General features: G+C 49.8%; 1 protein-coding gene and 1 long non-coding RNA gene across 2 annotated transcripts; one reads left to right on the top strand and one right to left on the bottom strand.

Annotated features, from left to right (window-relative positions):
* Positions 1 to 314: 314 nt before the first annotated feature.
* On the bottom strand, positions 315 to 21,198 carry LOC142072479 (uncharacterized). Its single transcript, XR_012668847.1, has 4 exons — positions 20,739 to 21,198; positions 12,740 to 12,800; positions 6,963 to 7,019; positions 315 to 550 (listed from the first exon to the last, which is right to left on the bottom strand). It is a non-coding gene; the product is annotated as an uncharacterized LOC142072479 (long non-coding RNA).
* Positions 20,239 to 26,015, top strand: LOC125637899 (dispanin subfamily A member 2b). Its single transcript, XM_048852955.2, has 2 exons — positions 20,239 to 20,506; positions 25,399 to 26,015. Exons 1-2 carry the CDS (start codon positions 20,276 to 20,278, stop codon positions 25,606 to 25,608), a joined length of 441 nt encoding a protein of 146 aa, XP_048708912.1. The 5' UTR covers positions 20,239 to 20,275; the 3' UTR covers positions 25,609 to 26,015.

Here is a 26,015-nt window from a genome sequence, read left to right as displayed (position 1 = left end):
GCAAGCAGTGGCAACGAAGCAGCCGTGGCAATGATACCATTGACAGAGCAGGACTATTCAAAGGGAAAGGAAGACAGCGGTCAGGTAAGCATGGCGATTCTAATATAAAGTATAACGTATGCATGGGATAAGAAAGCTGGAGGTTTGTTATAATGTCAGTGTTTAAGGATTTGCTGTCAGCATTCTGTGTGTGACTGGCCATTCCATATGGAATGTAACCACTTGAAGCTCTTGTTTCAATGGTCTGATATTACAATTTGGAATACTTTGGTATGTACCTGTGCTAGCAGAAGTTATGCCTTGTTAAGAAAATGTATGGATTCTTTGTTCGTTTAATAAATTTGTTGTATTAGGGAATATTGTGCTAAATAAAGAATAATTTTGTTTTCGAAGAATACTGGCTGGATGTCAATCCTTTGAGTGGAATGCTGTATCCATGTCCTTCCAAGGGTCAACAGAGGTAGTCTGTTCCAGGGAGTCCTCCAAAGGCCGGACAGAAACCCGCGGTAAAAGCCTGGCAAATCCTCGAGAGCGGGCCACCCCCTTTTACCTACCAAAACAGACAAATTAATAAATTGAGTAAGGCAGGCTATGGCGGGGTGTCAAAAGTCTAATTTTGGGGGTAACAGACTCAGCCCCTTCACTGCAACTTGGTGGTGGTGTATTCATTTAGATGGCATATAGGGTCCCAAAGGTGTTAACATGGCCCCACTTGTGTCTAACTCAACACAAGGTTTATGGTTTGGCATACAGAGACCACGGCCAGCTTGGCACCATGGCAACCAAGGCCGTCCCTACCCATATGCAAAGTACACAGCTGCATAGGAATTTCCTGGTGCCCTACGCAGCTGTGTGCTGCTCCAACCCCTGCTCCGCTCTTCCCCATGGCCCCCGCCCCTGTTACGCCTCAGCCCTGCCTCTTCTCGCCCCTGCTGCGCCCCCGCCCTGCCCCCACTCCAGCCAGCCCTTCCCCTGAGGATTGCAGCAGGGGTCGGGCTCCCTGCACTTACCAGCAGCGGTAAGCAGAGAGACCCGGCCCCAGTCTGCTCTGCTCCCCTGGCTACCAGCCACGCTGCTGGCGAGTGCTGGGGGGCTGTTTCCCCCTGACCCAGAGCAGGCTGGGGCCAGGTCACTCCACTTCCCGCAGGCAGTGGCCAGCGCCCCTTTACCCCCCCCCTGCGGAGGCCTGTGGCCCCACACATCCCACCCCCATGGGGGGGCCGCGTAGGGCACCAAAATGGCTAGGTACGGCCCTGATGGCAACACATTCTTTTAACACTTTATTGGAGATGCAGCAAAAGAAGGACAAACAATTAAAATGTAAAGCATTAAGTAAGGCTTTCGTCCTAACAACATCCCTTGTTCCCTTTAGCAGGAGAGTCTTTAGAAGGACCACCTCCCTTTCCCTAGCCCTTGTCTGACAGTTACTCAGATCAGCATTTCTCAAATGCAGCCACTGAGGCTTTTCTTGAGGCCACAGCCTCCTGGATAGTGATTGCGGGGGGGGGGGGGGGGGGGGGAGGAGGAAGCGGCCCCTCCCCGGAGGCTACCAGCAGGGGTTGGACCCTGCCCCCCTTTGGAGACACAAACACTGGAGGAGCAGGCAGCCAGTGAGTTCCCCACCTTCCAGGTGTGGTGTGGTCAGGTTTCCATCATGGGGTGGCGGGCTTCAGGCTCCATCCAAGCGGCGGTAAGCTCCATCCCCCAGCCATGTGGTGGGTGTGCCAACCCCGGGCTCACCCCCTCCCCCATTGCCCCGACCCCTGCTGCCTCCCTCCCCACCTCCACATCTTGGGCTTAATTTGTCCCCAGGAGTTGGGGCTGAGAAGTCTGCTGTGAAAATTGATATTTGTATATTTGTTAATGTCACTTTTCACAGCAGACCTAGTAGCTAGCTGAGAGGCTGTGAAAAGAGATATTAACAGACAAGGATCACTTTTCACAGCAGCAGACTTACTAGCTAGCCAGTAAAATAAAAAAATGCAAAAGAACCAACAACAAAAAAGACAAGAAGGTGCAAAGCACCTTCTTTGTATTTCTATTCTCGATACATCCAGTAAAGAATAGAGACAACTGTACATTATCTTTGAGTCTTCTAAAACAAACAAACCAGCCCCAAACCCTACATTAATTACAATGATTTGGACGTGTATATGTGCATATTTATTTGTTTCTCCTAAAGTTCATTAAGTACTTTAGGAAAAATTGTCAGAGCAGCCACCAGCAAGAATGGATGGCTGCACTCTGAGGCCACCAACATTTTTATTTTGAGAACCCCTGGTCTGGAAAATAATAACTGAGCTCTGTGGAAAAGAGAGAAAGTTAGCTGACATGAGCTGGAGCTCTTGTTAATGTCAGATCCTGTTTGCTTCACGACAAAACAAGTCCCATGCAAGGGGAAAGAGAAGAACAGCAGAGAGAGAAAATGCAGCTTTGGTTGCTGCTGTTGATTTTTCACTTTCAACCTCACTGCTGGAAAAACACAGCACGTGGTCTCAGCAGCCATTCTGAGACTTGGCAAACTTGTACCTTATCCGGCTGTTCAGGGCACTGCATTTAGTAGCCTCTGTCTGGTCCCAGCAGTGTTGTGAACAGGCAGGCCTGGCAAACGAAGTCAGGCTTCCATTAGACAGAAGGAAAATGGAGAGGGATTGGCAAGAGAAGACATAAGGTAGGGAAGGAAAAGGACACATGGGAGGAAGGGGGAAAGACAAAGTCTCACACCCAGGTGAGGGACGGGATTTAGCCAAAGCCCATGCAGGTGATGGTGTCAGCTGGGTCCCTTCTCTGTGGCCTGCTCTAGTCAGAACGTCTCAGAATGAGGATGAGAATGGAACAAGGGTGTCAGGCTGGGTCCCAGGAAATGGTGGGGGTGGCAGCCATCTGGATGAACCCTGCACCTTCCCTTTTGTTCAATCAGTGAGTGTGCTTGCCTCACCTCTACTCAATGCCCCCCTCCCTAGCCCCATTGGGAGGACCCTAACGGGGTGTGATTGGTGGGATCGCCCATCCCCTCGTTATTCTGCCCACCAGTTCGGTTGGATGTCTGACCTGCCAATATTGGGGCATTGATTTCCAGTTCCACACTCCTCTTGTTTACCAGGCGTGATCTTCGCACTCTCCTTGAATTACATCCCTTTGCCTTTTCCTTTGAACTAGTTCGGTCTGGCTGTCTCCCTCTGGCACCTTTTCCCACCAACATTTATTATTCTAGGCTCACTGTGACATTTAATGACCTTTAACTCACTTTTCACGGTGGCGCTCACAAGTGGGGTCAGTTTGTAGGCCCAATTATTACACTGGTGGTGACAAAAAGGAAACTCTCTGGAGTGTGGGAGCACCGCAGGAGCAGCTGTGGCTGACGGCAGCCGGCAGAGCTGTCAGATCAGTGGGTTGGTGTGCTGGAGAGTGAACTTGCGATGAGTGAGTGTAGAAGCCATGAGCATGGCTCAGAACTATGGCCCTCCCTTCCTCATGGATTTCATTAGGAAATATAAGGGGGAGGGGAGGAAGAACATTTGGAGCGACAAAGCTCTGCAGAGGGCGGGAAGCAGTGACCCAGCTGTGACGACACACTTCCTGTCAGTTCATGAAAAACTAAACAAATTCCTAGACCAAAATTTCCTTAAGATGGAGTTAAGGGTCAGAGCATGTTACACTTGGGAACATGTCAACATCCTGGAAGAACAGTTCAGTTCTCAATGTGGAGAGCCAGGACATTCCGAGTTAAGGTTAAACTGAAAAAGATCACCCAATGTTTGAATAGATGGTTTGTGCAGCAGCTGTTCCCAGAAAGCTAAATTGGAATTCCCACCCCCCAGCCAAAGAGTGGGGAGGGGAGCTTGCATGCTGACTGGAATTTTTTGTCTGGCCCTCCTCTATAATGGGTCAAACCAAATCCCTAGATCCATCATCCTTCAGCTCTTGGGGTTCTGAAATAAGAGCTTATTCTTGTTCTTGCCTGGCTCCAGCTTGATTAAATACTACCCCGTAATGAGTCCAAGTGGCCTCCCTCCGGTCCTGAGAGGGAGGGACCATTACCCGCCCCATGGGCCCTGGGTATTGCAGGCCAGGGGAGACTGAGCCTCCTCAAACAGGCGGTTCACACGCTGCCTTTGACCTACCCCCCCTGGTGAGCAGAGCCAACCCCCTCCCTCCACACTGGAAGCACAGAGGGCGGGACAGAAAGTATAAAAGGTGGGCCCTGTAACTCATCTGTGGCTGAGACAGGGGAGGAGGCAGACTTGCTGTGCTGTCTGTTGGATCCCAGACCAGCCACTGAGCTGCGTAGTGCATTGCCAACTGAGGAGGCTGAGGGCAGCGAGGATCTGCTAGGGCCCTGGGCTGGGACCCAGTGGAGTAGGGTGGTGTGACATTCTGTACCTCGTGGGAACATCCTACACCCCCATGTTCATCCTTATAATATGTTTGTGTGATGTCTAATGCAAAGTTTGTCATGTCAGGTGTCTTCGAAAGGCTCATGATGCACTGAGCATTGTTATTATAGTAATGTTATAGGTTGTAATTTCATGTATATAGTTATGAGGCTGAAAATGTGTCCTCATGGCTTAAAAAGATGCAGGCAAAATTCTCCAAGAGCAGAGGGGTAGTTCACACCTCATCAGGGCATGTATGGGACAAACCCAGCCCAGCCTCACAGGAACAAAGGACACTGGCCTAGGCAGCAACAAAAGATCTGTTGGGCTCTCAAGTTAGTCACTGCCCTTACCTTGGTCAGAAGGGACTACAATGAGGTAATGCTCACCTGACCCTGAAGGGGGGGGCAAAGGCAAGAGGGAAGAAAGGACATGATAAAAGGGAGAGACGTTTGCCATGCTCTTCCTCTCTCTTTCACCTACATCTACAGACGTTACCACCAAGTGACTGAAGTGCTGATCAAAGGGGAGAGCCTGGCTGAAGAGCAACTAGCCAGCCTGTCGTGAGAAGCATCTAAGTTTGTAAGGACATTGAAAGTGTTAAGATCAGCTTAGAATGCGTTTTGCTTTTATTTCATTTGACTAAATCCGACTTGTTATGTTTTGACTTATAATCACTTATAATCTATCTTTTGTAGTTAATAAATCTGTTTGTTTATTCGACCTGAAGCAGTGCGTTTGGTTTGAAGCATGTCAGAGACTCCCCTTGGGATAACAAGCCTCATACATATCAATTTATTTGTTAAATTGATGAACTCATATAAGCTTGTAGTGTACAGCGGGTATAACTGGACACTGCAAGACGGAGGCTCCTAGGGTTGTGTCTGGGGCCGGAGATATTGGCTAGTGTCATTTGGTTGCACAATCCAAGGAGCAACTTACATGCCAGATGCTGTGCGTGAACAACCCCAAGAGTGGGGGTTCTCACAGCAGAGCAGGGTAAGGCTGGCTCTCAGAGTCAAGGACTGGAGTGACCTAGCAGATCACTGGTCTGGATAACACCAGAGGGGAACATTACACTCACTTCTGGTTTATGGCCTATGTTCCTATAGCTCATACCTCAGGATTTCAGCCAGCCACTGAGGAAGCAATTCTCCCCCACAGTGTATTCTGGGAGGCGTTATTAATTTTTATTATTATTATTATTAATTTTGGATCTCCTTCCTCTGAAGGGATGGCCCTAGTTGGAGATGGGACACTAGGTAGGTTGGAGGTGAAATCAAGCATTCTCTCTCTCAGGGCCTTGGCTGGGTCATTTATGTCCAGGGTCTAACAGACTGCCATATCTGGAATTGGGAAGGAATTTTCCCTCAGGTCAGATTGGCAGAGACCTTGCGGGGTTTTGACCTTCCTCTGCAGTGTGTGGGTGCAGGTCACGTGCCAGATTATCTGGGTATATTTCACCTCATCAATTCCCTGCCATTGTGAGGGCCTCTGGCATTGGTGTACCTCGGGTCTTCTGTTCTCTGCTTGTGGCCAGCCTATCAGGGGTGGATGGGTGGAGCAGGGGCAGGTCTAGCTGGGGAAGGGAGGAGGAAGATCCCTCCTGGGGGCAGTAGGGGTATATAGGGCCTGGCTCTGTTTAGTTTAGTTTCCTGACCTAACCTGGGCTCCACAGCCCCTCCTCCAGAGCTGCCTGCACTCTGCCCCCACACCACCCCTGCATGGAGTCCAAGGTACAGGCCATGAGCAGCCCCAGGGCCCGATTGCGCCCTACCCCAACCCCGCGCAGGGCTTCCAACTTAGCAGACCATGGACTTTGTGCTCTGGTCCCTCTGCAATGTCCTGCTGTGCCATGAGACCACCTGCCTGGGCTGCCCTGCACTGACCTGCTCCATCAAGGTGAGACCCCCCCCTTACCCCAAATGCCCCGATCCTGCCAATCCAGCCCACTCTGGATCCCCAGGGCCCATTGCCACACCCCACCTGCGTCTCCCCAACTCTGGGCATCTCTTCCTCCCCCCTCATTCCCCACCCCACACACATCCTGAGCCTTCAGCAGAGTTTTGTTTCCTCTGCTCCACCTACCGTGGCTCTGCCTTGCATTTTCCTGATCTGCTGCCATCCCCCGGAGCCTAGGGTGACCTGATTTTTTCACACTTGCTATTTCTAGACACTTTTTTGGGGGTGGGGTATAGTTGCATATATAAGACAAAACCCCTAATATGGGGATGGTCCTGATAATATTGAGATGTCATGTTACTCTACCGGAGCCACCGGCTGGCCTCTGTCTCTGTCCGTACCAAGGCAGAACTGCATCTCCCCAGGGGGGGCCAGCTGGGCTGCCCCATACCTAGGGCTGCCCTGTGCTGCCCTCTGCAGGCAGCCATGTGGGGGGGCCATGCTGTATGTGGGTTTGGAGCTAAGGATGTGGCCGGGGGGGGGAAGGAGCAAGAGGCCAGCCGAGCCCATTGGCTCTGGGGGTAAACCCCGAGGTGGGACTTGTGGGGGGAGAGGGGAAGCAAAGGGGGTTCACTTAATTCAGTGAGCACATGCTTATGCAAAACTGAGAACTGAGCACAGCACCTGGAAAAAGGATACATTGTTCACGTTTCCCTGGAGAAAGGGCCCAAACTCTGCCATCTGTAACGAAGAACAATAGATTTAGCAGCTCAGACTAAACAAGAACTTACTGAAAATGCAGCCCACACATATCCCTGCGAGGCTGCGCCAAACCCCCTGCCTTCTCTGTTTCCAGGGCTTGGACTTCTCTAGCTACAAACTCTGAGCCATTTGGAGGGCTGAGACAGAAGGGGTCAGATCCTCAGCGCTAGTAAATCAGTAACACTCCATTAAAAACAATGGAGCCTTAGCAATTTACACCAGCTGAGGATCTGGCTCTCAGACGCAGTTTATCCACTGATATTTCAAGAGGCTCTGATGGAACCCACTGACCTGCCCATTCAGTTATTCTTGGGGTGGAATGAGGGCTCCTTCATATGCATTTAGAGCCCCCAGGGTCCCTTACCCTCCTCCAGTTCTCATACATCCTTTCAGGGGAATGAGAATGAGCTGGATTCTCCTTGGAGCCCAGCAGGGCTGTGTTTTTAACTATCTAGGCAGCTCTAGCCCTTCTTTAATCATTATCAGTTAGCCAAGATAGATCTTCGGCTGGTGCCAATTGGTGAAGCTCCAACAATTTCTATGGAACTGTGCTGAAGACATGGCCGATGACGGTGTTTCAACCTCTCCTGATCAACCGGTCCATCCAGCACGCGAATCATTCCTGAGTGCTTCTCCAATTCCCTTCACTTCTGGGGGGGAGATTTTTTTCTATTTTAACTTTTTACCCCTTTTCTGAGTCTCTCTTCTGACAAATGACTCCCCCTGAGCTGCACATGGCTCTCACTTCTGTCGGCCGGCCTGAGGCACAGGTCTCTGGCTGGAACAGATCAAATTGTTTTCAGATGTTGTAAAACAAACAGGGCCTATCAGTGTGCATGAGACATTGGCCTTGGCATTGGTTACTGTTTAGGTCAGCTGCCGCATTGTCAGTTCCCAGTGTGCACAGGGAATAACACTCAAGTAGAAACCATGTGGGTTTCAATTTATTCAAAAGATTTCAGGGCTCAGTTAGAGGTGTTGGGGGCTGTTAGACATGGCGAGTGAGCGTACTGCAATGGAAACCGTAACTTATGCAGAAGTAGCAGGAAGGCGAACGCCTAGCTGGAATTAGCACACACCGTAAAGCAACCCTCCCTTGCTTTGTTCTTACATGTGCCAGAGCTGGCTTGCGGGGGGGGTGGTGGCCACAAAGGAGCCCTGGGACTCTGCTGAAGAGGGGGTGGTCACATAGATAGGGTGGCCATATTTTTCCCAGAGGGCCAGCCGGAGCCTCTCCCCTCATGCCCCCCCACTGGGGCGGCCTGAGCCCTCCCTGCCTCCCACCAGCTCAGTGCTGGCCTGAGATCCCCTTCCTCACCAGCATCTGGGGCCAGCCTGAGCCCACCCCCATCCCGCCACCTACCCGCAATCCCCCTCCTCCATGCAAACCCCTTACCCCCTGCATATCATAGAATCATAGAATCATAGAATATAAGGGTTGGAAGGGACCCCAGAAGGTCATCTAGTCCAACCCCCTGCTCGAAGCAGGACCAATTCCCAGTTAAATCATCCCAGCCAGGGCTTTGTCAAGCCTGACCTTAAAAACCTCTAAGGAAGGAGATTCTACCACCTCCCTAGGTAACGCATTCCAGTGTTTCACCACCCTCTTAGTGAAAAAGTTTTTCCTAATATCCAATCTAAACCTCCCCCACTGCAGCTTGAGACCATTACTCCTCGTTCTGTCATCTGCTACCATTGAGAACAGTCTAGAGCCATCCTCTTTGGAACCCCCTTTCAGGTAGTTGAAAGCAGCTATCAAATCCCCCCTCATTCTTCTCTTCTGCAGGCTAAACAATCCCAGCTCCCTCAGCCTCTCCTCATAACTCATGTGTTCCAGACCCCTAATCATTTTTGTTGCCCTTCGCTGGACTCTCTCCAATTTATCCACATCCTTCTTGAAGTGTGGGGCCCAAAACTGGACACAGTACTCCAGATGAGGCCTCACCAATGTCGAATAGAGGGGAACGATCACGTCCCTCGATCTGCTCGCTATGCCCCTACTTATACATCCCAAAATGCCATTGGCCTTCTTGGCAACAAGGGCACACTGCTGACTCATATCCAGCTTCTCGTCCACTGTCACCCCTAGGTCCTTTTCCGCAGAACTGCTGCCTAGCCATTCGGTCCCTAGTCTGTAGCTGTGCATTGGGTTCTTCCGTCCTAAGTGCAGGACCCTGCACTTATCCTTATTGAACCTCATCAGATTTCTTTTGGCCCAATCCTCCAATTTGTCTAGGTCCTTCTGTATCCTATCCCTCCCCTCCAGCGTATCTACCACTCCTCCCAGTTTAGTATCATCCGCAAATTTGCTGAGAGTGCAATCCACACCATCCTCCAGATCATTTATGAAGATATTGAACAAAGCCGGCCCCAGGACCGACCCTTGGGGCACTCCACTTGATACCGGCTGCCAACTAGACATGGAGCCATTGATCACTACCCGTTGAGCCCGACAATCTAGCCAGCTTTCTACCCACCTTGTAGTGCATTCATCCAGCCCATACTTCCTTAACTTGCTGACAAGAATACTGTGGGAGACCATGTCAAAAGCTTTGCTAAAGTCAAGAAACAATACATCCACTGCTTTCCCTTCATCCACAGAACCAGTAATCTCATCATAGAAGGCGATTAGATTAGTCAGGCATGACCTTCCCTTGGTGAATCCATGCTGGCTGTTCCTGATCACTTTCCTCTCATGCAAGTGCTTCAGGATTGATTCTTTGAGGACCTGCTCCATGATTTTTCCAGGGACTGAAGTGAGGCTGACTGGCCTGTAGTTCCCAGGATCCTCCTTCTTCCCTTTTTTAAAGATATGGGGCTGGTCCTCCAAGCTCCCCCGCTGCTCGTGCATGCGGAGTGGGTGATCCAAGCCCCCCACACTGCCCAAGGCCCCCAGCACCTGCCTGCACACTGGGCTGCTCAAGGCCCCCAAATGTCAAAAACATTGGGAAGCCTGGGACAGGGCCTAAAAAGGGACTGTTCCGACCAAAACAGAACATATGGTCACCCTTACCCTAGAGCAGTGATTTTCAAACTGCAGGTCGCGACCCAGTACTGGGTCGCAGAATGTAAGGCACGGGGTCGCGGCAGCTCTGGTCAGCACTGCCGACTGCGCCATTAAAAGTCCCGTCGGCGGTGCTGCCCGGCTAAGACAGGCTAGTCCCTATCTGTTCTGACACCACGCTGCGCCCCGGAAGTGGCCAGCAGCAGGTCCGGCTCCTAGGCGGGGTGGGGCACGGGGCTCCGCGTGCTCCCCCTGCCGCCAGCACCAGCTCTGCACTCCCATTAGCTGGGAACTGGCCAATGGGAGCTCGGGGGAGGCGGTGCCTGTGGCCAAGAGCCACGCGGAGCTGCTTGTGTGCCTCCACCTAGGAGCCGGACCTGCTGCTGATCGCTTCCGGGACACAGCGCGGTCCGCGGTGCCAGGACAGGCAGGAAGCCTGCCTTAGCACCCCTCTGCGCCGCTGACCCGGAGCCGCCCAAGGTAAGCCCATGCCCCAAGCCCACACCTTAATCCCCTGCCCCACCCCTGAGCACCCCCAAACCCAGAGCCCCTTCCTGCACCCCAAACCCCTCGTCCCCAGCCCTACTCCAGAGCCTTCACTCCCCAGCCCAGAGTCCTGACCCCCTTTCGCACCCCAATCCCCTGCCCCAGCCCTGAGCCCCTCCCACACCCCAAACCCCTTATCCCCAACTCTGTTGGGTCACAGGCATCAACAATTTTCTTCAACTGGGTCGCCAGAAAAAAGTTTGAAAATCACTGCCCTAGAGGAGCTCTCCAGGCAGAGAGATGCCTGCAAAGGGGGCAGCTGCAGAAGGAAGATCCAGAGGGGGAGAGGCAGTCACATAACCCAGGGCAGAGCTCCTCCTTAGCCCTGACTGGGTTCTCTTGTGAATTCACAAGAAGGAGAGAGTCTGGATGCTAAGGAGTCAGGCTTTCCTAGAACTCAAACTGAGTTTCACACACAAACGGAGAGCCACGAGCTCCTAGCTTTTGTGTCTGGTCACACGAGAGCCACTAGCAGCTTCCCCTGGGTTCTCACTCGCCCCGGTCTAGTTCCCTCTAACATCTGCTCTGCTCCTCCTGGCGCAGCCCCTACTCCTAACGCTGACCACTGGTGCTTCCCCTGGAATCCTTGCTGCCCGCTCTGCATGTGAGTTGCAACTTACTGTAGTATCTTTTACTTCTGCATTTGACCTTTAGCATTCCAACAAGTGGGTACTTCAAAGGCTGTGCAGCACCCCAACAAGTGACTGGTCTAAATGAAAAGGCTCAGCCCACAAAAATCAGTGTGTCTGAATGTTCCTCTGGCTTGGAGTCCAATGAGGGCGAGAGAGTCACAACAGAGATGGAAACCAACTCGGAGCCCCCAGATGCAGAAGGCCTCCATTGCAAAGCGGCTGAGATACTGGTAGAATGATCATCCACCGTTACCCTGAGCTGCACCTCAGCAGGCCAGGGTGAGTGGGTGCAACCAGTTACATGCTGAGGGGGTGGAAAAGCAGGGTTGCTCTCTCCCTCCCCTTACCTCTGTGCTTTGGGCTTTTGGCCTCTTGGAGAGCGGACACCTCCAGTCACACCCTACCCATAGCCTGTTGCTCTCACCCAGAGCCTGCCCCCATGATAGTCCCACTGCTACTGTTCTCCACTGCATCTACAGGCTGCTCCCCCTTGGCTAATCCCCTCTCGGTCTGCCTGCCGAGTCTGCCCCCCTCAGCCTGTCCCCTTTCCCTGCAGCTCCCCCAGCCTGTACCCCATAATGACAGTTCCAGCTCCCCCAACCCACCCCGCCCGCTACAGCTCCCCCAGCCTGTACCCCATAGTGACAGATCCAGCTTCCCCAACCCACCCCGCTCCCTACAGATCCCTCAGCCTGTACCCCATAGCAACACATCCAGGTCCCTGAACCCCCGCAGCCTCTACCCCATAACAACAGATTCAGCTTCCCCAACCCGCCCCCGCCAGCTCCTCCTCCACTGATCTGTCCCTATCATACCCTCTTCCTCTAGCCTCTACCCCTACAGCGAGCTCCCCCTACTTCCCCCAGCCTGCCCCCTACAGTTCTGCCTCCCCTAGCATGTCCCTACAACAGGGTGGATTTGATTTAAATCACTAGTCAGGAAGGCTCGATTTAATCATGGATTTCTAAATAAAAGTGCATTCTTATTGGTTGTTATAACCTTAATACATAGTCTTCACAACTCAGAGATAGATGTAGGTTTCATTTTTAGAAGGTACACACTATACATTGTTAATGTAATTTATTTTGAAAACTTTTCAGATTAGTTTTACAGATATATCAGAAAATGAATGATTGTTTGATATTTCTTTTACCAAAGGTAATTGAAGCAGATATTTATGAAGTCAGTGGGAGGTGAACTATCTCCAGTTCAACAGGTTAATTATTAATATTTGGAGGATTTTCTTGCCACGCTGTATTAAGAGGAGAACATCACCAGACAGACATTTAAATTGTTTTATTTAACTAAAACAACAATATTATGTATTCTGAATTTTTTTCTTCAACAGCAAACATATCATATTTTAACAAAACAAGCATATGATTTTTTGAATTTAAACATTCAAGTTTTTTAAAATCAGGTTTGTTTTTGTTAAAATTGTTTTTAACTGAAATAGTTAAATGAAATATTAAAAAAAAAAATCAACTATGTCCGCCAGGTCAACATGAGAAACTTACAATATTGGCTTCTGCAGCTAACTCAGTCGTCTTCACCTTCATTTTCCTGTTTGTTCATAATCTGGAAAAGAAAAACAAGCTTTACTGCTTTTTCAGGTCCCAAACAATTTCTCAGTTTGGAATGAATATATTCTTTCTACACCGGCAGAAGAAGCTACTGCTGTTAAAAGTGAGATTATCACTTCAACAGTTTCTGAACCCATGTGCTTAAGTGACTTCCACCAGTTCCGCCAGATGGGATCCACCTAACGAAGAGAGGGAAGAGCATCTTCGCAGGCAGGCTGGCTAACCTAGTGAGGAGGGCTTTAAACTAGGTTTGCCAGGGGATGGTGACCTAAGCCCAGAGGTAAGTGGGGAAGTGGGATACCAGGAGGAAACACAGGGAGGAGGGTACAAGATGGGAAGCCTCCTGAATCATACTGAGAAAGTAGGGCAATTGGCTAGTTATCTTAGGTGTATGTACATGAACGCAAGAAGCCTGGGAAATAAGCAGGAATAATTGGAAGTCCTGGCACAATCAAGGAACTATGATGTGATTGGAATAACAGAAACTTGGTGGGGCAGTTCACATGATTGGAGCACTGTCATGGATGGGTATAAACTGTTAAGGAAGGACAGGTACGGGAGGAAAGGTGGAGGAGTTGCATTGTATGTAAGAGCATCATATGATTGTTCAGAGCTCCAGTGTGAAACTGGAGAAAAGCCTATTGAGAGTCTCTGGGTTAAATTTAGAGGTGAAAGCAACAAGGGTGATGTAGTGGTGGACATATGCTATAGACCACTGGATCAGAAGATGAGGTAGATGAGGAGAGCAATACAGCAATGCACAGACCATCCAGGAAACTTTTGGAGAGTGTTGGGGACAACTTCCTGGTACAAGTGCTGGAGGAACCAACTAGGGGCCACGTTCCTCTTGACCTGCTGCTCAGAAACAGGGAAGAATTGGTAGGGGAAGCAGAAGTGGGTAGCAACCTAGGCAGCAGTGACCATGAGATGGTTGAGTTCAGGATCCTGACAACAGGAAGAAAGGAGAGTAGCAAAATATGGACCCTGGACTTCAGAAAAGCAGACTTAGACTCCCTTAGGGAACTGATGGGCAGGATCCCCTGGGAGGCTAATATGAGGGGGAAAGGAGTCCACGAGAGCTGGCGGTATTTTAAAGAAGCCTTATTGAGGGTGCAGGAACAAACCATCCCAATGTGCAGAAAGAATAGCAAATATGGCAGGTGACCAGCTTGGCTTAACAGTGAAATCTTCGGTGATCTTAAACTCAAAAAGGAAGCTTACAAGAAGTGGCAATTTGGACAGATGACTAGGGAGGAGTATAAAAATATTGCTCAAGCATGCAGAGGTATAATCAGGAAGGCTAAGGCAAAGCTGGAGTTGCAGCTAGCAAGGGATGTGAAGGGTAACAAGAAGGGTTTCTACAGGTACGTTAGCAACAAGAAGAAGGTCAGGGAAAGTGTGGGACCCTTACTGAATGGGAGAGGCAACCTAGTGACAGACGATGTGGAAAAAGCTGAAGTACTCAATGCTTTTTTTGCTTCAGTCTTCAGAGACAAGGTCAGCTCCCAGCCTGCCTCACTGGGCAACACAGCATGGGGAGGAGGTGAGCAGCCCTCAGTGGTGAAAGAACACTTTAAGGACTATTTAGAAAAGCTGGACATGCACAAGTCCATGGGTCCAGATCTAATGCATCTAAGGGTGCTGATTATCTTTGAAAATTCGTGGCAATTGGGGAAGGTCCCGGACAATTGGAAAAAGGCAAATATAGTGCCCATATTTAAAAAAGGGAAGAAAGAGAACCCAGGGAACTACAGACCAGTCAGCCTCACTTCAGTCCCCAGCAAAATCATGGAACAGGTCCTCAAGGAATCCATTTTGAAGCACTTGGAGGAGAGGAAGGTGATCAGGAACAGTCAACATGGATTCACCAAGGGCAAGTCATGCCTGACCAACCTGATTGCCTTCTATGATGAGATAACTGCCTCTGTGGATATGGGAAAATTAGTGGATGTGATATATCTTGACTTTAGCAAAGCTTTTGATACGGTCTCCCACAGTTTTCTGGCCAGTAAGTTAAAAAAGTATGGATTGGATGAATGGACTATAAGGTGTGTAACCCTTCTGCCCGTCAGAGTTGGCAGCAACAAGGGCCGGGTTCAATATCTAGGGGTTCCATTCCAATAACACAATGCAAACCGGCTCGAGCCCCCACCCAGTGACCTGGGACAAATATATACCACCCCCGCTGGGCGCCTCCAAGAGGCAATACTTCCCCTCTCGCAAGCACATGGTCTGAGTGTAGCAAAAGCCTTTTAATAACAGAGAGAAACAATGTGGCATTATGTTGGGGAAACACCACCAACAGGATTCATAACACAACCCATGAGCAAAAAAAAAAAGAACCCACCCCAGGCAAATTGGGGCATGCCCTTTTCCCTTTGGTTCTTGAGTCCAGCAACCCCAAATCACCCAAAGTCCCAAAAGTCCAATGCCCCAAAAGTCTCTGTCCCTGGTCAGGGCAGCCCCAGAGTTCGAAAGTTTATCTGCGGAGCTTTACCTCCCAACCTGGGTGGAAATGGGACGGGGGTAAGAGGCACCTTACGTGATCTGAAGCTGACCGCCCCATAGCTCCATAGCGGCACTCCGCTCCGCCAGCCGCCCCACAAACTCCTTCACTCAGCTGCACTCCGCTCCGCCAGCCGCCCCACAAACTCCTTCGCTCCGCTCCGCCAGCCGCCCCACGAACTCCTTCACTCAGCTGCGCTCTGCTCCGCCAGCCGCCCCACGAACTCCTTCGCTCAGCTCCACGGCCCACAAGCCGCTCCTGCCATCCACACACTGCTCCGCGTCGAACTGCTTCACCAGCCGTCCCGCAAACTGCTCCACAATATATCTTCAGGCTCCCCCACTACTTAACACAACACTCAGTGATTTCAGCTCTTAGGTGAATTCAGCTTGTAGTAGGGGAGCCCCAGTGCTGGTGCACTGTCAGCCCAAAGTGAGCTCAGCAGCCTATAACTAGACTTCTAATGAAATCAAAATTAGCTCTGATATTCCACAGTGGAGAGAGGAGGAAGTGCAATTAGCATGTAAGGCCCTCACCAAGGGGCCCATGCCACCAAGTATTGATACTTGTCCCCAGCCTCTCTCCATTCACACAGTTTTGGAACCCATGACCCTTGCCTAGCGAGTGCTACTTAGTTGATGGTGAATCCCTCCATCATAACAAAAGGCCACATACAGTTCCAAGCACAGTTCCCATAATCAGGGTAATAACAATTTATTCTTCCTGCCCCAATAACAGAGACACTGGGGATCCCACAGCAGCCAAAGTGACCATTTGGGCAGCTATGGTCTCATTCTAGGCGGGGTGGGTGTGCCTATGCAAATGAGATCGGCCCCTGAAGTTCTTTTCCACAATTTGCCACACCTCACCACCAGATGTCAGGGTGGAGCTCATCCTGACACTGCTTACAGGTGTATAGAAAGCTGGCTAGATTGTTGGGTTCAATGGGTAGTCATCAACGCTCGGTGTCTAGTTGGCAGCCAGTATCAAGCAGAGTGCCCCGGGGTCAGTCCTGGGGCTGGTTTTGTTCAACATCTTTATTAATGATCTGGATGATGGGATGAACTGCACCCTCAACAAGTTCACAGATAACACTAAGCTGGGGGGAGAGGTAGGTACACTGGAGGGTAGGGATAAGGTCCAGAGTGACCTAGACAAATTGGAGGATTGGGCCAAAAGAAATCTGATGAGGTTCAACAAGGACAAGTGCAGAGTTCTGCACTTAGGAAGGAAGAATCCCACGCACCGCTACAGACTAGGGACCGAATGGCTCGGCAGCAGTTTTGCAGAAAAGGACCTGGGGATTTCAGTGGACGAGAAGCTGGATATGAGTCAACACTGTGCCCTTGTTGCCAAGAAGGCCAACGGCATATTGGGCTGTATTAGTAGGAGCATTGCCAGCAGATCGAGGGAAGTGATTTTTCCCCTCTATTTGGTACTGGTGAGGTCACATCTGGAGTACTGTGTCCAGTTTTGGTCCCCCCACTACAGAAGGGATGTGGACAAAATTGGAAAGAGTCCAGCAGAGGGCAACAAAAATGATTAGGGGGCTGGGGCACGTGACTTAACGAGGAGAGACTGAGGGAACTGGAAAGGAATACTTGTGGCACCTTAGAGACTAACCAATTTATTTGAGCATGAGCTTTCGTGAGCTACAGCTCACTTCATCGGATGCATACCGTGGAAACTGCAGAAGACATTATATACACACAGAGACCATGAAACAATACCTCCTCCCACCCCACTGTCCTGCTGGTAATAGCTTATCTAAAGTGATCATCAAGTTGGGCCATTTCCAGCACAAATCCAGGTTTTCTCACCCTCCGCCCCCCCCCCCCCCACACACACACACAAACTCACTCTCCTGCTGGTAATAGCCCATCCAAAGTGACCACTCTCTTTACAATGTGTATGATAATCAAGGTGGGCCATTTCCTGCACAAATCCAGGTTCTCTCACTCCCTCACCCCCTCCAAAAACCACACACACAAACTCACTCTCCTGCTGGTAATAGCTTATCCAAAGTGACCACTCTCCCTACAATGTGCATGATAATCAAGGTGGGCCATTTCCAGTACAAATCCAGGTTTTCTCACTCCCCCCCCACCCCCATACACACACAAACTCACTCTCCAGCTGGTAATAGCTTATCTAAAGTGATCATCAAGTTGGGCCATTTCCAGCACAAATCCAGGTTTTCTCACCCCCACCCTCACCCCCATACACACACAAACTCACTCTCCTGCTGGTAATAGCTCATCCAAAGTGACCACTCTCCAAGTTTAAATCCAAGTTTAACCAGAACGTCGGGGGGGGGGGGGATAGGAAAAAACAGGGGGAAATAGGCTACCTTGCATAATGACTTAGCCACTCCCAGTCTCTATTTAAGCCTAAATTAATAGTATCCAATTTGCAAATGAATTCCAATTCAGCAGATTCTCACTGGAGTCTGGATTTGAAGTTTTTTTGTTGTAAGATAGCGACCTTCATGTCTGTGATTGCGTGACCACAGAGATTGAAGCGTTCTCCGACTGGTTTATGAATGTTATAATTCTTGACATCTGATTTGTGTCCATTTATTCTTTTACATAGAGACTGTCCAGTTTGACCAATGTAAATGGCAGAGGGGCATTGCTGGCACATGATGGCATATATCACATTGGTGGATGTGCAGGTGAACGAGCTTCTGATAGTGTGGCTGATGTTATTAGGCCCTGTGATGGTGTCCCCTGAATAGATATGTGGGCACAGTTGGCAACGTTTTTATGGCTGATTTAGAACAACGCTTCCTCAGCTCTCGTCCCCTAAAGCCCCTACTCTACTTGCGCTATATTGATGACATCTTCATCATCTGGACCCATGGAAAAGAAGCCCTTGAGGAATTCCACCATGATTTCAACAATTTCCATCCCACCATCAACCTCAGCCTGGTCCAGTCCACACAAGAGATCCACTTCCTGGACACTACAGTGCTAATAAACGATGGTCACATAAACACCACCCTATACCGGAAACCTACTGACTGCTATTCCTACCTACATGCCTCCAGCTTTCACCCTGACCACACCACACAATCCATCGTCTACAGCCAAGCTCTGCGATACAACCGCATTTGCTCCAACCCCTCAGACAGAGACAAACACCTACAAGATCTCTGTCAAGCTTTCTTACAACTACAATACCCACCTGCGGAAGTGAAGAAACAGATTGATAGAGCCAGAAGAGTTCCCAGAAGTCACCTACTACAGGACAGGCCTAACAAAGAAAATAACAGAACGCCACTAGCGGTCACCTTCAGCCCCCAACTAAAACCCCTCCAACGCATTATTAAGGATCTACAACCTATCCTGAAGGATGACCCAACACTCTCACAAATCTTGGGAGACAGGCCAGTCCTTGCCTACAGACAGCCCCGCAGCCTGAAGCAAATACTCACCAACAACCACATACCACACAACAGAACCACTAACCCAGGAACCTATCCTTGCAACAAAGCCCGTTGCCAACTGTGTCAGTCTGCAGAAGAGAGGAATGAGGGGGGATTTTATAGCACCCTTCAACTATCTGAAGAGCGGTTCCAAAGAGGACGGAGCTACGCTGCTCTCAGTGGTAGAAGATGACAGGACAAGGAGTAATGGTCTCAAGTTGCAGTGGGGGAGGTCTAGGTTGGATATTAGGAAACACCATTTCACTAGGAGGGTGGTGAAGCACTGGAATGGATTACCTCGGGAGGTGGTGGAATCGCAATCCCTAGAGGCTTTTAAGGCCCGGCTTGACAAAGCCCTGGCTGGGATGATTTAGTTGGGGATTGGTCCTGCTTTAAGCAGGGGGTTGGACTAGATGACCTCATGAGGTCTCTTCCAAGCCTCATCTTCTATGATTCTAAGAGTTCACTGGTGTGACTTTCTTTAAAACATCATCAGCAAGCACATATTTCTTGAAAGGTTCTTATTCCCAAACTGCTGCCTGTACCATTATCGGTTTTCCCCTCTAGCGAGAGAATGGTCTGGTAGATCTCAAATCAACGAAGGCTACCCTCAGAAAGACCTCAAGACTTCTGGAATATGCAGCTCAAACAGTTTCACTTTTGTTTCTACTGCCTGTCCCTCCCTTCTCACATTAATCTCCAGACTTCTTCTCCTTGTCCACATCTATTCTGCCCCCAACAATCTTCTATTCATTGAACTTTTTGAAACTTTGCACTTTCAGAGAGAGGTCAGGGATTGACTCTGTGTACACAGATTTGCAGAGGGACAATAGGGTTGAGGTCTGTTATTCCTCATCTCTCTATATTGTTTACTTATTTTAAAACATTTTTGCTGGTAAGAAGCATGGTACCTCTGGAGACACAAAACCACAGTTTGAGAACTGCAAAACTAAGCATCTCTGATGGTATCTTCTACACTGAGCACTGAGTCCCATTGGGTAGATAGAAAGATTAACCTAAATAATCTCTACAGAAGCGTCTGGCTCCCCATAAGATTGGGTCCCTAATCCAAGAACTATTGGAACTCATTTATAAAAACTTTTCTTAAACATTACACGAATATATTGTCTCCTCTGAGAGACTCAGAATTTAGAATCCCGATTCCATGATGAGATCTCTTTGAGCTGGTTAATTAAAACTGTCTCGAGATAGGGTTTTTCCCTCAAAAAGGATTTTATCAAAACCAAAATCCGATTTAAATAATAACAATAAAAAAAAAACAACCCAGCTGTTTGGATGCTTTTAAACGAATCGCGGCTTGTTCTCCACCCTGCCCTACAACACCCTTCCCCCAGCTCGTGCCCCTGCAGCGCCCGCTTTGGGGCGCCCCTCCTCAACCTGCCCCGGGCTCCGGAGTGAGTTTCGTTTCCCCTCTTTTCTGCCCCCGGCCCCCGCGCCGGCCCAGCTCCGCCCCCGCCGGCCCCACCCCGCGCGGCATATCTGGAGCCCCCGCTCCGGAGCGGGCAGAGCCCTCGCCATGGATCCCGGTGTGAGCCTCGACCTGCAGCCCCGCGACGGCGGCAAGATGGGGCAGGGCGCCTCGGCTCCCCCGTACTCCTACCCCTACACCGGCCTCGGGCAGAGCGGCCCCGGGCAGAGCGGCCCCGGGGAGGAGCCGCCCCGCGACTTCGTGCTCTGGTCGCTCTTCAACACCGTCTTCTGCAACGTCTGCTGCCTCGGCTTCATGGCTCTGGTCTTCTCCTTCAAGGTGAGCCCGGGCGGCTCCGGGGCCAGGGGCGCTGCCCGCGAGTGACAGGTGCCCGGCCCGGGGCGGGGGAGGCGAGTCCCCAGGTGCGGGGCAGCCAGGCAGGGCTGGGCACCCGCTTCCCAGGGCTGTGATCTTAAAGGCTGCTCCTCCCGCTCGGAAACCATGGATGGAGCGGCCAAAGGAGACCTGGATCAGAGACGGATTTTACAGGCGACCCCACCCGAAACCTTACCATTTTTGCCAGGCCTGTTAGCAGCGTTTCAAGTGATCCCTTCTCAGCTGTGTGGCTGCAGAAAGCCTCCTAGCAGTTTGCAAAATTGTCCGCCCCAAGGGTGTGAGTCCCTGACCTGGACTCCTTTTCTTGTAATCCACTGGGAATACAGTTTCACTCCTGTACATTTATTTGTTTTGTAAAATGCCCTTTTTATTACGGTCAGCGCCGTCTGCCATTTTCCCTCTGGTAACGTTGTGGGGAGGGATGTCATTGCGCTGTTTAATTTGTATTTTTAATAGCAAATAAGCTTTGAAAATAGGAACAGTCGCTCGGAGCTTCAGCAATCACATTGTACAGAGCGTCTAGCCCCAGGTGGGCAAACTTTTTGGCCCCAGGGCCACATCGGGGTGCGAAACTGTATGGAGGGCTGGGTAGGGAAGGCTGTGCCTCCCCAAAGAGCCTGGGCCCCACCCTCTATCCGCCCCCTACCATTTCCTGTCCCTGATTGCCCCCTCCCGGCACGCCCTGCCCCTAACTGCCCCCCTGAGACCCCACCCCCATCCAAGCCCCCCTGCTCCTGTCCCCTGACTGCCCTGACCCCTATCCACACCCCTGACAGGCCCCCCGGGTCTCCCACACCTATCCAATCCCCCCACGACCCCTATCCACACCCCTGACGGGCCCCCTGGGAACCCACCCCCTATCCATTCCCCCTGTTCCCGGACTGCTGTGACCCCTATCCAAACCCCAACCCCTCTTGCCGTCCCGCACGCACCACCGCTTCGCCCGCACCCCCCACATGCCAATCAGATTGGCAGGAGCTCACAGTCCTGCTGCCCAGATGGAGCCAGCTGCACGTGACTGCAGGGGAGGGGGGACAGCAGGGGAGGGGCCGGGGGCTAGCCTCCCCGGCTGGGAGCTCAAGGGCAGGGCAGGACGGTCCGACCCGCGGGCCGTAGTTTGCCCACCTCTGGTCTAGTGTAACATTTCCTGTGTGTATTGCAATTTTACAGTTAATTTACAGTTTTTAATGCCATTTTGTTTTTATAACACAAGTTTATTCTGGGATCATATGCCTTCAAGGCTGACTGGTTCCTGGGGTTGGTGTAAAAACTTCTTCAGTGGCCTTTGATCCTCCAATGGGGATTGCCTTTGTCAACTGTTGTTTTACCTCTATCAAGCACCCTAGTTCTTGGAAAAGGGTCCCCACTACTGGCCAGATTTTCCTTAAGATTGAAAGCACCCACATGCGTCTGAAAATCCCACGAGTCGCTGCAATATTTTTCAGAGGAACAGCCGTGTTAGTCTGTATTCGCAAAAAGAAAAGGAGTACTTGTGGCACCTTAGAGACTAACCAATTTATTTGAGCATGAGCTTTCGTGAGCCACAGCTCACTTAAGTGAGCTGTGGCTCACGAAAGCTCATGCTCAAATAAATTGGTTAGTCTCTAAGGTGCCACAAGTACTCCTTTTCTTTTTGCAATATTTTTAAAATTCAGGCTCTAAGGGCACTGTGCTACCTTGCAGGAAATCCTTCTCAAAGGCAAACTTCTACTGTAACTTGTTTAAACCTAGAACCCCATGATAAGTTGACAGCCAAGAATGCAAAAATCATGAGTTATGCACCTAAACTTGATTAAATTAAAAAAGAACAATTTTGGGGTCTTTTAATGTGCTTTTCAGTTAGGACCGTCCTTAGGATTTATGGGGCCCTACGCTGTATTATTAAACTGGTGCCACTATGCCGGACCAGCAGCCCAGGCTCACAGCCCGGTGGGGAGGGGGAGGGATGAGGCAGCAAAGGATACTGAGCCGCCCGGCCCGCCTCACGGTGGCGGAGTCACAACGCTTTAACATTGCCAGTGTAGACTAGCCCTAACGCAGTCTGAGTAAATATTACCGTAATGCATAACTGGTTTTGTCAGTAAAGTCGGAAACTGACAGTATGTACCTTGGGGTTGGCAAATGCCTGTAAATTGGCTTCATTACCACTTGAATGGCTCTTTAACAGTTTCAATGTTGTGCTAATAGGTCTGGCAGGCTGGAAGGCTTTTTCACTTTTAAGTTACTAGATCCCCTCCAGAGGAAGACTCACCAGGCTGCAGCAGCTAGCTGTGGGAGCCTGCAGGAAGGGTCAGAACAGGGATAGGAAGGGTGAAGGGTGGACTCTAAGACCCAGGGGTGCCCCAAATTTTCATGCCCTCTGCAGCTGCCTATGCCTAAGGACAGCCCTGCTTTCTGTTTCAGAGCCTTTAGGTTGCCCTGGCTTCATATTTTTGCTGTTACCTTTCCCAAGGAATCCATATACTTAAAATGATTGTACTTTGCTATAGCGTTCAGTACCATTTTGGACTTCCAGTAACATGGGATTTCCCTGACCTCCCACCCTTTGTAATTGCAAATTTATTAAAAAATCCTTATTTCTGTAAGTAACCCCCCATCCTGCAAACACTAAAGCGCACCCTTTACACATCTGGTACTTTGTTTGTTGCATACTTAAATGTTGACTTTTCAACTGAATTGTTTATACTTCTAATTGCATATTTTAATTTCAATCCACCTTTTAGGCACGTTGCATATTTCGTTCTGCTGCACTTTGGGGCAGTATTTGTATCTAAATGTCTGCAACCCCCTATATGTGTGGGTGTCATGGGAAAACGAGTTAAAGCATTTTAAACTAAAGGCATTAAGAGGCCTCCCCCCCTAATTTCCCTTAGTTGCTTCCCTTTACTAATAAGGGCTTGTCTACACGGTGTGATGCTAAAGGTGTGATGTTAATGCACACAAGTTACACTGCCATAAACCCATGTATGGATGCTCTCATTCAGAAGCACAGTGGGCCTTAATTTTGACAACAGTAGCCAGGTCCAGGTCAACCCCAGAAGATTGCAGGAATTCTCCCTCCCCCCGCCCCAAGACAATTAGTCATCATGTCTTTCACCGGTCTTGAATGTTTTAAAGTCTTGTATAGTCCAGATGTAAATTACATTTATTTTATTTTAAGTCCAGAGAGGAGGAGGGAAGCAGTGGAGTACTCATCTTAACTGGTAGGGCCTGTGCATGCAGAAGGTGTTGGCCTAGCTACACAGTGATGCTCTCTATAAGCAATGTATATAAAGTGGTGACATTGATGTCCCATTAGAACTGACCGATTGAGTTACATTTTTGGTGCTTTAAACTATAAAGATTCCTCTTTAATCTCCGCCTCTACCTGCTCACTACCCACACATAATATACCCCTTACCTTCTACTAAGTATGCACTCCTAGGAATATTTACTTTTACAAACACGACACTGTCCCTTACACGTTTCTTACACCATGAATCCATGATGGCAAATATTCTGAAATAAGAGCATGCACACGGAGCTATTCCACTAGAACTATATTGCTTTAAAGTCACACGCTACCTGATTCTGGAATCCCATCCCAAATAGATAAATCCCTAATAATGGAAAGAAAGAAAGAATAAAGGAAAGCTCTCTCCTGAGAGAACTGGGAAGTAGGTTCTATTTCAACCACAAGTTGTTGGTTAAATGCAGGGATTGTTGGGTGAAATTCTCTGTGCTGCAGGAAGCTGGACTTCATAAAGGCCCCTTCTGTTATTGAATTTACTGGTTGCCTGTTTTTGCCTGGCAGTGCTGGAGCTCTGCTGGTTCTCTTGGGCAGTGCAATCAACATGTCACTGGACTTCTCTGTCTGAATTCTGCACGCCTTGACAACTGTGCATGTCCAGGTGCTCCATGGAATAAATTAAACAATGAGATAAAGACATAATATACAGTAGTGAATAAATGGGTAATTCAGCCATAAGGTTTCTCCCTACTGAAAATGTCCAGACCGTGTGTAAATGTGGTGTAGCTCTGTTGGTCCCAGGATATAAGAGACAAGGTGGGTGAGGTCATATTTTTTTAATGGCCCAACAGAAGTTGGTGGAATGTACAACTTTGTCTCTTTTGGCATCAGAATTTGGCCCAATAAAAGGTATTCCCTTACCCGCCTTGTCTCTCTGCAAGGCGAAAGACAAGCTGCTAGAAGACTGAAAGGAGTGGGCAGGATGAGAGGGAGCGAGAGAGCTGGTGAAATTGGCTACAGCAAATCTATGGAGAGACTTAAAAATAAGGAGGGCAACTTGGAACTTAATCTGGAAAGAGAGGGGCAGTTCTGAGGGTGCAGAAGATCCATGTGTGCTTCTTGGGGCATGTGAGCAGGCAGGTAGGGTGGTTAAACACGTGTTGGCATCTTGAGGGATGGGGCTAAGGGAGGCCACAGAGGAGTTGCTGGAAATCAAGGTTAGGGGAGATGAGAACCTCTGGGGAGGAGGATTTCAGCTGAGGGGCTGTAAAGGCAGTGGAGCACATGGGCGAGGTCGCAGAGAGAGCGAGAGGCAGTTCCATAGGAAATATGAAGAGAGGAGAGTTCAGGGCCCAAGGGGAAGCTAAAGTCAGAGTGGGGAGGTCTCAGATGTGCAGAGTGTTAGGAGTCACTCTGTTCATTTCCCCCCACACCTCTGCTTGCCAGCAGCACTGGCTAGTTGGAGACGGATATTGAGAGTTGATGAGCACCCAGAACTTCCACCAAAGTCTTGAGAGCTGCAAGTTCACAACCGCCCTGAGAAGCAGGCCTTGGTGCCTCAAGCATTTCACTCTTTACCCTTATTACTTCCCCTTCCTCCCCCCAGGCCAGAGATCGCAAAGTTCTGGGTGACGCCAATGGAGCAGGAAGCTATGGCAAGACTGCCAAGTGCCTGAACATCGCGGTCCTGGTACTGAGCATCTTGACAGTGATTCTGATCATTGTCCTCGTGGCAACAGGAGCTGTGGCCGTCTCGCAAACAATTCAACAGGGGAACCAAAACAAGAACAACTATGGCTTTAACTATGGCAACTAAACCACCCCTCAGGATTCTCCCCAGCTGGATGACTTCTCCGCAAGTTCCCTTACTCTGCTCTGCTTGCCTTTGTCCTGCTGTTTAAATTGTCAAGGGCTGGAGTGCTCAGTTACTGAGTGGATGAAGGGGCAGCGCTCTCCTGATGCTCCAGTTGTTCTGGAGGGGTCACTATAGTGACGGGGTGGGGTGGGGGGGAGGTTTCTCACATTGCTCTGTTTTCCCCATCCCAAAAGCAGACTGCGTGGCTTTCAAAGCCCTCCGAGATCCTGCAGTTTTTGAGGAGGGTCAATGTTGTTCGTCTTGTGATTATTCAGAATTTTCTCTTTAGAGAATTATTTTTGTAGAGCTCTTCTTGGCAGAAATGTGCGGGGACTATTTTCAAATAAATGTTTTTTTCCCTCTTGTAA

This window comes from Caretta caretta, chromosome 6 (assembly GCF_965140235.1).
Source record: "Caretta caretta isolate rCarCar2 chromosome 6, rCarCar1.hap1, whole genome shotgun sequence".
Classification (NCBI taxonomy): Eukaryota; Metazoa; Chordata; order Testudines; family Cheloniidae; genus Caretta; species Caretta caretta.
Note: the sequence above shows the minus strand (reverse complement) of the source record. Positions and strands in the feature narration are given on the sequence as shown.